Source organism: Salvelinus namaycush, chromosome 17 (genome assembly GCF_016432855.1).
Source record: "Salvelinus namaycush isolate Seneca chromosome 17, SaNama_1.0, whole genome shotgun sequence".
NCBI lineage: Eukaryota > Metazoa > Chordata > Actinopteri > Salmoniformes > Salmonidae > Salvelinus > Salvelinus namaycush.
Genome location: NC_052323.1, coordinates 19,912,845 through 19,924,013, shown reverse-complemented (window position 1 = coordinate 19,924,013; position 11,169 = coordinate 19,912,845). Strand labels below are relative to the sequence as shown.

General features: G+C 40.3%; 2 protein-coding genes across 2 annotated transcripts; both read right to left on the bottom strand.

The window, feature by feature from the left end:
* Positions 1 to 147: 147 nt before the first annotated feature.
* On the bottom strand, positions 148 to 3,187 carry LOC120062409 (DNA-directed RNA polymerase II subunit RPB7). Its single transcript, XM_039012371.1, has 8 exons — positions 3,029 to 3,187; positions 2,628 to 2,737; positions 2,253 to 2,412; positions 1,130 to 1,180; positions 968 to 1,033; positions 770 to 841; positions 587 to 620; positions 148 to 499 (listed from the first exon to the last, which is right to left on the bottom strand). Exons 1-8 carry the CDS (start codon positions 3,038 to 3,040, stop codon positions 486 to 488), a joined length of 519 nt encoding a protein of 172 aa, XP_038868299.1. The 5' UTR covers positions 3,041 to 3,187; the 3' UTR covers positions 148 to 485.
* A 143-nt stretch (positions 3,188 to 3,330) lies between these two features.
* On the bottom strand, positions 3,331 to 10,994 carry LOC120062137 (5'-3' exonuclease PLD3-like; the record flags this gene model as incomplete). The annotated part of the gene is made up of 7 exons (XM_039011944.1): positions 3,331 to 4,096; positions 4,308 to 4,407; positions 4,581 to 4,746; positions 4,976 to 5,115; positions 5,307 to 5,510; positions 5,783 to 5,910; positions 10,868 to 10,994. Coding segments are annotated over 7 exons (1,059 nt in total), but the record flags the coding sequence as incomplete, so codon positions are not given.
* Between the last annotated feature and the right edge of the window lie 175 nt (positions 10,995 to 11,169).

Sequence of the window (11,169 nt, the reverse complement as noted above, 5' to 3'; positions counted from 1 at the left end):
TCTACGTAGGTTTCAATTAATTTCCATTGATTTAATGTGATGGATAACTCCGTATCCTATTTGTTGTGTGTATTATCATTTGAAAAAGCACAACACATACAAAATGGAGCATATTTTACAATGACAGAACACTCAATGGAGACATGGTCCACATTATCAAAAAACAACGTTTATTTCAGTTCTCAAGTTGTCGAAATACAATACAACAACAGCAACTGGAAGGGTAACTCAGACGATACAGTAGCGTTTAATATGACAACATAACCACCTGCTTATCACCAGGCTCTGTGGTTTCAATAGTATGTATTCATACTGTGTCAAAGGATCATTGATCCTTCCCCATTAAGTACAGGACTTGACTATGTGCAGCAATACCACATGATCAACCTGGAAAAATATTTGTATTGACAATACTGTATTGTAAGGGCATTTACATGAAATATAAGAGACGTATGTTGATAATCCAGCATAGCACTGCAGGGACATCAGCTAACAAGACCTGAGAAACAGAGAAAAAACAAAAATTACAGATCAATTCAAACATTTATTTGACACCGATGAAAGGAGACTAATAACACCAACATACCGAGGTAATCGTCCATGAGGGATCCAATGGCAAACTGAAACAGAAGAAAGCAATTTATTCCAAGTTACAACTTGCAGGTCTCTTCAGATAGCTAGCGGTGGCTAGCAAGTTGTGAGGATTTTTTGTTGTTGTTGACCTATCAGGTAGCATCCTTAGTTTATGGTGATTTGACAGCGTACTCACAATGTCGTTTTTATCCACTCTTGTTCCCACGATTTTCAACCGAATCTCATCATCCTGTTGGATTACAATGTCCTAATGGGGAGAAGACAAAACCCTTAATAAGAGGACATGTGTCCAAGAGTTGTGTTCCCTAAATATTCATTTTTCAAATGACGACCACAATTTGAGTGAAGAGCAAGGCTAGTTTTAGTGTCTTACCTCATCAGTGGTCTTATAACAGGGAGGATTTGAGTTGGGGTCAAACTCCATCTCTGAGGGAATGGACTGCAGAAACAGTAAATAACCATATTAACATTTATTAAAGAGTTTATCAATAAAACCATTCAACAACTAAAAGGAGACATTTCCACGTGGACCTACATGACGAGAGATGAAACAGGACATGGGGCCGATCTCTGTGAAAAGGCCAACCTGAAAAGAACAGAACATTTTGTATAAATTTTAACACACCATGAAAACAATATGATCTATTCTAGTCCATCCTTATTCAGATGTTAATGAGATCAAAGAAGATTTGTCTGTATCCCAAATGGCACCCTATTGGCTCTGGTCAAAAAGTACAGCACTATAAAAGAGAAGAGGGTGTTATTTTTCAAACACAGTCTTTGAATAACTTACCCCTTCCACTCATATTTTGCATAATGCTTATAATAGTTAAATTAACTGTATCATTCTTTCAGAGTGCTCCACACCACATACAGGTATCATCTTATGGACGCTCAGATGATCTATCCACCATCCTCTCTGTCATATGTCCACATCTCAGTCATGTACTATCTTCCGCTGTCCCAGTTCACTGAACTACTCCAGTGTCTGTCAGCATTCAATGTTTTCATGCAACCTCTCTGGTTATTCTCATTAGGACATCATGTAGGTTTAGGTACAGTAAATGTTTTGTATTTTTTTTGTACCTAGAACATTGAATTTGGCCTACGGGTAATTGTACCCCCCCACCCCAAAGTGTATTTTACCTTCATTTAACTAGGCAAGCCAGTTAAGAACACATTCTTATTTTCAATGATGGCCTAGGAACAGTGGGTTACCTGCCTTGTTCAGGGGCAGAACGACTGATTTTTACCTTGACAGCTCGGGGATTTGATCTAGCAACCTTTCCGTTACTGGCCCGACGCTCTAACCGCTAGGCTACCTGCCTCTAACCGCTAGGCTACCTGCCGACCCTTTATTATTAATTGTTGGACATAAGAATGTAAAAACACCAGCAAATCAAGTGATTGTAATTTTGGAAATCTGTTCCAAAGTATTCCCATGCATAATAGAGATATGTGGTCGTATACAAATGTAAGAAAGGTTTGAAATTGTTTTAGTCAAATATATCTGTTTCTTGAAGTCAATTTGCAGTTTACAAACAAATTGTAAATTATATATATATATTAAAATCGGTCCAGGGCTGAATCTAGTTGAGGATCCCCGATATAGGGAATAAGTTTCCAATTGTGACGTAGCCTTTGTTTAGTTTCCTTACTTTGTTGACCTGGGTAACCACGGCATCTACCACCTCGCCTTTGAATGGACGGAAGACAATAGCCTTGTACTTGACGGGGTAAAGCACGAATCCCCTGCCTGGTTGGATGACACCTGCACCAATGTTATCAATGGTGGTCACTGCAATGACGAACCCGTATCTGGAACAGAGTCAGTGTGATTAACTGAGCAAGCAAATCAACTTGTTACTGGTCAAAACAACCAACCCAGTGTGGTGAAACTGTAAACTGTTTCGTCTTTATTCTACTTTGAAATTTAGCCTGGAGTCCAGACTGAATATCACTACACTCAGCAATACTGATTTATCGGTTCCAGGCTAACGAAAGGAAATCCGCCCTGGCTCAATACCACTCACTTTCCTGTGCATGTTCCCTCCACCTCTGTGAAGAGCTTCTGTTTCACAGTGTTCAGGAGATTGGGACCAAAGTACCGAGGGTGGAGCAGGATCTCATGCTCCAGGGAAATCTGTGAATTTTATATATGTTAGTGTAGTTTGTTTTACAATAGTTGTACTGTTTATTACTGAGAATGCTAGCACTTACTTTCATTGAGTTTAAGAACCATGTAGATATCTGATTCTTAGCTGGTTTTAACAAACTCACATAACTAGACAGGTATAAACCCGTTAAATATGCACAACTATTAGTTAAGAGAGCAGTTAGCTAGATAGCTAGCCAACCGGTTAACAAAGCTAGCATAGTTAGACATGGTGGTGCTTGTTAATCGTCACAATATCATACAAATCTAACTACTTACATGATAAAACATTTTCCCGCTCACTCTTCCTTGATTGTAGTCTTCTGTTTAATTTATCATAAAGAAATAAATCGTCTCTAAATGATTAAATCCAGCAACAAATCACAGGAAGCTGGTTATGTTCGACTTCTGGAAAATAAAGTTTTACTTCCGGAGCAGAAGATTTGTGTGACGTCGAATTTCAAAATAAAAGCCCCGTGTGTCTTTCATCAGCTTAAAACAGACTGGATCATGAACACATGAGCTTTTTTGGTCCCAATAATGTGATCACTGACTATGATAAAAGACAAGAATTTGTTGGCTTAAAAATAATAACAAATATTTAATTTCAAGAATAAGAATGAAGTTGATACATCTTTGGTTGAAAAACTGTATAAACATATGACGTAACACAAAAAAAGCACCTGGCATGACAAAGGTCATCAGTCTTTTTCCCTTATCGACAACACATGCCTTGAGTCACTGACAGCATCAGTCAGTCAAAAGGAAATTGATCAAAAACAGAACTTCAAAGATTCATTCAATATCGACACTTCCATTCAGAAGGGGGGGGGGAATTACAGCAAATAATTCAAGTAGAAAATATGTATACAACAAAATTTGCAAATATATACAGTCAAATGCTGCATGTAACAACAGAATTGTCAAATGGGAGTGGTAAAAATAAAATAAAAATGTAAGCAATGCAAGGTAAGCACATGCTCTTATGATAGGCAGCATACTGAACGCCGGTGAAAGTATATGCCAAAACAATTATCTAAAACTAATATGGGTCTGTGTCCCAAAATGGCACATACCCTATTCCCTACATAGTGCACTATATAGGGAATAGGGTGCCATTTTTGGATGTAGCCCTGAGTCATCACCGTTAGCATCATCTACCACAGTGTTTGACATTGTCATTGGAAAGGATCCGGGCGTATTGAGATGTCCAGTCCCTCATGAAGACTTCCTGTAGCTGGATCTGTAAACTCCTCTGGCCCTCTCCCACCACAGAACCTGTCTGGTTCACCACCAGCCCAATACCTGCAGTGTGGGTGAAATAGTTCTCTGACCAGTTGGAGGTTCCTGTGATCACACAATACAAGATACAAATTAGTGTATTGATATGGCAGGTCAAAAAAGTTTCTGTGTAAAACAGAATGCTATGTGCAATGTAATGTTTATATTGTAAAAAAAAACAAAAAAAAAAACAGTAGACATTGGTTTTGCAGCAGAATGAAATCCATAAAAGCAACGGACATTTTGTCCAACGATGAGTGATTGTGATGTACAGTACCGATATAGACGACTCTGTCGGTCACCATGTACTTGGCATGGTTCACTCGTGAGAAAGGGATCTTCTTCTGCTCTGCTGTTGAAGGCACCTCAAACACTTTCTGTAGGACACATCATGGAAATAGGACATGAGTTACAACAACAGAATGCAAAACTAGAAAAAAAGGTACATTTCCTGAAGAAAATTGTGTGCTTGCTTTAGCTGTCTACAAGTATTTTTATGGTATAAACATTTTTTTTTTTTTTAACGGAGAAATGAAAACAGCATACGTACCACATTGATGTTGCATCCCAGGGGAGGTCTGTTGAGGACAGTCAGAGACTGTAGGAAGAGGAACATGGAGCCTGGAGAGTGTGACCAGCAGCTCACTAGTAGGTTGACCTCCACACCTCTAGTACACGCTGCTGCCCGTATGGTTGAGTCAATCGCAGGCCAGAACCTAATACATAAATGGACCTGATTGGTTAGACGTTTAAAACATATACACAACATACATCCAATAAAATGTCTTAATGAAAAAAAAATCTGATACAAAGTTAGAGAATCATTAAGGAGTGAATCTTAACTTCCACTTAAGTTGAATTTTCACTCCGGCATTGATGTCAATTTGGAGAAGTGAAAATTCGACTTAAGTGGAAGTTAGGATTCAGCCAAGTACGGACAGTGACCTGAGTGGCTCAGTGAACTGGGACAGCGGAAGATAGTCCATGACTGAGATGTAGACATATTTCTGGGCATCTGCGATGACAGAGAGGATGGTGGATAGATCGTCTGAGCGTTCATAAGCTGATATCTGGGGTGGAGCACTCTGAAACAATAGGACAGTTTGTTTAACTATCAGTAGCATTATGCAAAATTAGTGGAAAGGGTTATTTAGTCAAAGACTGTGTCCCAAAGGACACCATTTTCTCCCATAGGGCTCTGGTCAAAAGTAGTGCACTATGTAGAGAATAGGTTGCCATTTGGAACGCAACAAAAAAAAAACAAGATCCAACTCACAGAGAGATATACTCGTGCAGGGACTCCATTGAGTTTGAGATTCAACGGGTGCTTGGAGCTAGAGAGGGCAGAGTATCGGGCAGGCCAGAAGGGGGGTAGGGAGCCATTTTTATGAGCACCAATGTTCCAATACACCCCGAATATCCTTGACGCATCCTGTGCCAGGCAGCTGCAGTCCTCAATTGAAACTCCCACCTCCTTCACCTGAGACGATCAATCAAATCGTGAAATCAATCAATCATCAATCAATGCATTGATATATGATGAGACACATCAATTGTAAAAAATAATAATAACAAATTAAAAATAAATAAATAATTATAATTTAAAAAAATGGCTCATATTTTATACAGCCTGGACTCCCAACTAACAAACAGTTTCATCAGTTTCCCTGTTCAACCGTTCAGATGATGTTTTCTATAAAAACAAAATGACCCAGAGAGGAGGGTATTTTATATCAGTACTTTAGGAAATACCTGTGTGAGGGACCGCCAGTCCATGTTGGCACTGCCCAGGTAGAGGTGTTTCTGATCCACGACCCACAGCTTGGTGTGGACGATACCTCCCGTCACTGACTGGAGATCCACCTCCCGTACCTCTGCACCTGAACACAGAAACGAAGCAGGAGGTTAGACACAGTCAACTAAAGGTGGGATAGACAACCACATATCAGTCAACTAAAGGTGGGAAAGACAACCACATATCACAGTCAACTAAAGGTGGGATAGACAACCACATATCAGTCAACTAAAGGTGGGACAGACAACCACATATCACAGTCATTACAGTCAACTAAAGGTGGGACAGACAACCACATATCACAGTCATTACATTCAACTAAAGGTGGGATAGACAACCACATATCACAGTCATTACATTCAACTAAAGGTGGGACAGACAACCACATATCAGTCAACTAAAGGTGGGACAGACAACCACATATCACAGTCATTACAGTCAACTAAAGGTGGGACAGACAACCACATATCACAGTCAACTAAAGGTGGGACAGACAACCACATATCACAGTCAACTAAAGGTGGGACAGACAACCACATATCACAGTCAACTAAAGGTGGGACAGACAACCACATATCACAGTCAACTAAAGGTGGGATAGACAACCACATATCACAGTCAACTAAAGGTGGGACAGACAACCACATATCACAGTCAACTAAGATAGGACAGACAACCACATATCACAGTCAACTAAAGGTGGGACGACAACCACATATCACAGTCAACTAAAGTGGGACAGACAACCACATATCACAGTCAACTGAAGGTGGGATAGACAACCACATATCACAGTCAACTAAAGGTGGGATAGACAACCACATATCACAGTCATTACATTCAACTAAAGGTGGGACAGACAACCACATATCACAGTCAACTAAAGGTGGGACAGACAACCACATATCACAGTCATTACAGTCAACTAAGTGGGATAGACACCACATATCACAGTCAACTAAGGGGGGATAGACAACCACATATCACAGTCATTACAGTCAACTAAAGGTGGGACAGACAACCACATATCACAGTCAACTAAAGGTGGGACAGACAACCACATATCACAGTCATTACAGTCAACTAAAGGTGGGACAGACAACCACATATCACAGTCATTACATTCAACTAAAGGTGGGACAGACAACCACATATCACAGTCAACTAAAGGTGGGACAGACAACCACATATCACAGTCATTACAGTCAACTAAAGGTGGGATAGACAACCACATATCACAGTCAACTAAAGGTGGGAAAGACAACCACATATCACAGTCATTACAGTCAACTAAAGGTGGGACAGACAACCACATATCACAGTCATTACAGTCAACTAAAGGTAGGATAGACAACCACATATCACAGTCAACTAAAGGTGGGAAAGACAACCACATATCACAGTCATTACATTCAACTAAAGGTGGGACAGACAACCACATATCACAGTCATTACATTCAACTAAAGGTGGGACAGACAACCACATATCACAGTCATTACATTCAACTAAAGGTGGGATAGACAACCACATATCAGTCATTACATTCAACTAAAGGTGGGATAGACAACCACATATCAGTCATTACAGTCAACTAAAGGTGGGACAGACAACCACATATCAGTCATTACATTCAACTAAAGGTGGGATAGACAACCACATATCAGTCATTACATTCAACTAAAGGTGGGATAGACAACCACATATCACAGTCATTACATTCAACTAAAGGTGGGATAGACAACCACATATCACAGTCAACTAAAGGTGGGACAGACAACCACATATCACAGTCATTACATTCAACTAAAGGTGGGATAGACAACCACATATCACAGTCAACTAAGGGTGGGATAGACAACCACATATCACAGTCAACTAAAGGTGGGATAGACAACCACATATCACAGTCAACTAAAGGTGGATAGACAACCACATATCACAGTCATCACAGTCACTAAAGGTAGGATAGACAACCACTATTCACAGTCAACTAAAGGTATAGTAACAACCACATATCACAGTCAACTAAAGGTGGGATAGACAACCACATATCACAGTCAACTAAAAGGTGGGACGACAACCCACATATCACAGTCAACTAAAAGGTGGGACAGACAACCACATATCACAGTCAACTAAAAGGTGGGACGACAACCACATATCACAGTCATTACATTCAACTAAGGTGGGATAGACAACCACATATCACAGTCATTACATTCAACTAAAGGTGGGATAGACAACCACATATCACAGTCATTACAGTCAACTAAAAGGTGGGACAGACAACCACATATCACAGTCAACTAAAGGTGGGATAGACAACCACATATCACAGTCAACTAAAGGTGGGATAGACAACCACATATCACAGTCAACTAAAGGTGGGACAGACAACCACATATCACAGTCAACTAAAGGTGGGATAGACAACCACATATCACGTCATTACAGTCAACTAAAGGTAGGATAGACAACCACATATCACAGTCAACTAAAGGTGGGACAGACAACCACATATCACAGTCATTACAGTCAACTAAAGGTGGGACAGACAACCACATATCACAGTCATTACATTCAACTAAAGGTGGGACAGACAACCACATATCACAGTCATTACATTCAACTAAGGTGGGATAGACAACCACATATCAGTCATTACATTCAACTAAGGTGGGACAGACAACCACATATCACAGTCAACTAAAGGTGGGATAGACAACCACATATCACAGTCAACTAAAGGTGGGATAGACAACCACATATCACAGTCAACTAAAGGTGGGATAGACAACCACATATCACAGTCAACTAAAGGTGGGATAGACAACCACATATCACAGTCATTACATTCAACTAAAGGTGGGATAGACAACCACATATCACAGTCATTACATTCAACTAAAGGTGGGATAGACAACCACATATCACAGTCATTACAGTCAACTAAAAGGTGGGACAGACAACCACATATCACAGTCATTACATTCAACTAAGGTGGGATAGACAACCACATATCAGTCATTACATTCAACTAAGGTGGGACAGACAACCACATATCACAGTCAACTAAAGGTGGGATAGACAACCACATATCACAGTCAACTAAAGGTGGGATAGACAACCACATATCACAGTCAACTAAAGGTGGGACAGACAACCACATATCACAGTCAACTAAAGGTGGGATAGACAACCACATATCACAGTCATTACAGTCAACTAAAGGTGGGATAGACAACCACATATCACAGTCAACTAAAGGTGGGATAGACAACCACATATCACAGTCAACTAAAGGTGGGACAGACAACCACATATCACAGTCAACTAAGGGTGGGATAGACAACCACATATCACAGTCATTACAGTCAACTAAAGGTGGGACAGACAACCACATATCACAGTCATTACATTCAACTAAAGGTGGGACAGACAACCACATATCACAGTCATTAATTACTAAAGGTGGGACAGACAACCACATATCACAGTCATTACATTCAACTAAAGGTGGGACAGACAACCACATATCACAGTCAACTAAAGGTGGGACAAACAACCACATATCACAGTCATTACATTCAACTAAAGGTGGGACAGACAACCACATATCACAGTCATTACATTCAACTAAAGGTGGGACAGACAACCACATATCACAGTCAACTAAGGGTGGGATAGACAACCACATATCACAGTCATTACAGTCAACTAAAGGTGGGACAGACAACCACATATCCAGTCATTACATTAACTAAAGGTGGACAGACAACCACATATCACAGTCAACTAAAGGTGGGACAAACAACCACATATCACAGTCATTACATCACTAAAGGTGGGACAGACAACCACATATCACATTCAACTAAGGTGGGACAAACAACCACAATCACAGTCATTACATTCAACTAAAGGTGGGACGACAACCACATATCACAGTCATTACATTCAACTAAAGGTGGGACAGACAACCACATATCCAGTCAACTAAGGTGGGACAGACAACCACATATCACAGTCAACTAAAGGTGGGATAACACCCACATATCACAGTCATTACAGTCAACTAAAGGTGGGACAGACAACCACATATCACAGTCAACTAAAGGTGGGATAGACAACCACATATCACAGTCATTACAGTCAACTAAAGGTGGGACAGACAACCACATATCACAGTCAACTAAGGGTGGGATAGACAACCACATATCACAGTCATTACATTCAACTAAAGGTGGGACAGACAACCACATATCACAGTCAACTAAAGGTGGGATAGACAACCACATATCACAGTCATTACAGTCAACTAAAGGTGGGACAGACAACCACATCACAGTCAACTAAAGGTGGGATAGACAACCACATATCAAAGTCAACTAAAAGTGGGACAGACAACCACATATCACAGTCATTACATTCAACTAAAGGTGGGACAGACAACCACATATCACAGTCAACTAAGGGTGGGATAGACAACCACATATCACAGTCATTACAGTCAACTAAAGGTAGGATAGACAACCACATATCACAGTCAACTAAAGGTGGGATAGACAACCACATATCACAGTCATTACAGTCAACTAAAGGTAGGATAGACAACCACATATCACAGTCAACTAAAGGTGGGACAGACAACCACATATCACAGTCATTACAGTCAACTAAAGGTGGGACAGACAATCACATATCACAGTCAACTAAAGGTGGGATAGACAACCACATATCACAGTCAACTAAAGGTGGGATAGACAACCACATATCACAGTCATTACAGTCAACTAAAGGTAGGATAGACAACCACATATCACAGTCAACTAAAGGTGGGACAGACAACCACATATCACAGTCATTACAGTCAACTAAAGGTGGGATAGACAACCACATATCACAGTCAACTAAGATAGGACAGACAACCACATACAGTCCATTTGCAAGTAGTTCACAGAATACATGCATAACCTGAAGAACAAAATTCCATGAAAGCAGGGCCAGCTGTGGTAACAGATGTGCAAGCTGCTGCATGTACCCGTTCTGGTTAAATCAGCCGTGTCTCGATTATCAGTCTGAGGACCGTTAACAGCAATCTGAAGTTTCACTCCTTTTGCTTCAAGTTCCATCAGCTGCTTGAAGACCCGTTTACCCTGTAAAAAAACACATGCATGTCAAAGTGACGACATATATATAAAAAAATAATTATATATATATATATCCACACATGAAAATAGAACTGGTCGGTGAGAAAACTATGTAGAAAAGAACTCACGGTACAGCGATCCTAAACATCCACCGGTGCAGCGATCCTAAACATCCACCGGTGCAGCGATGTCC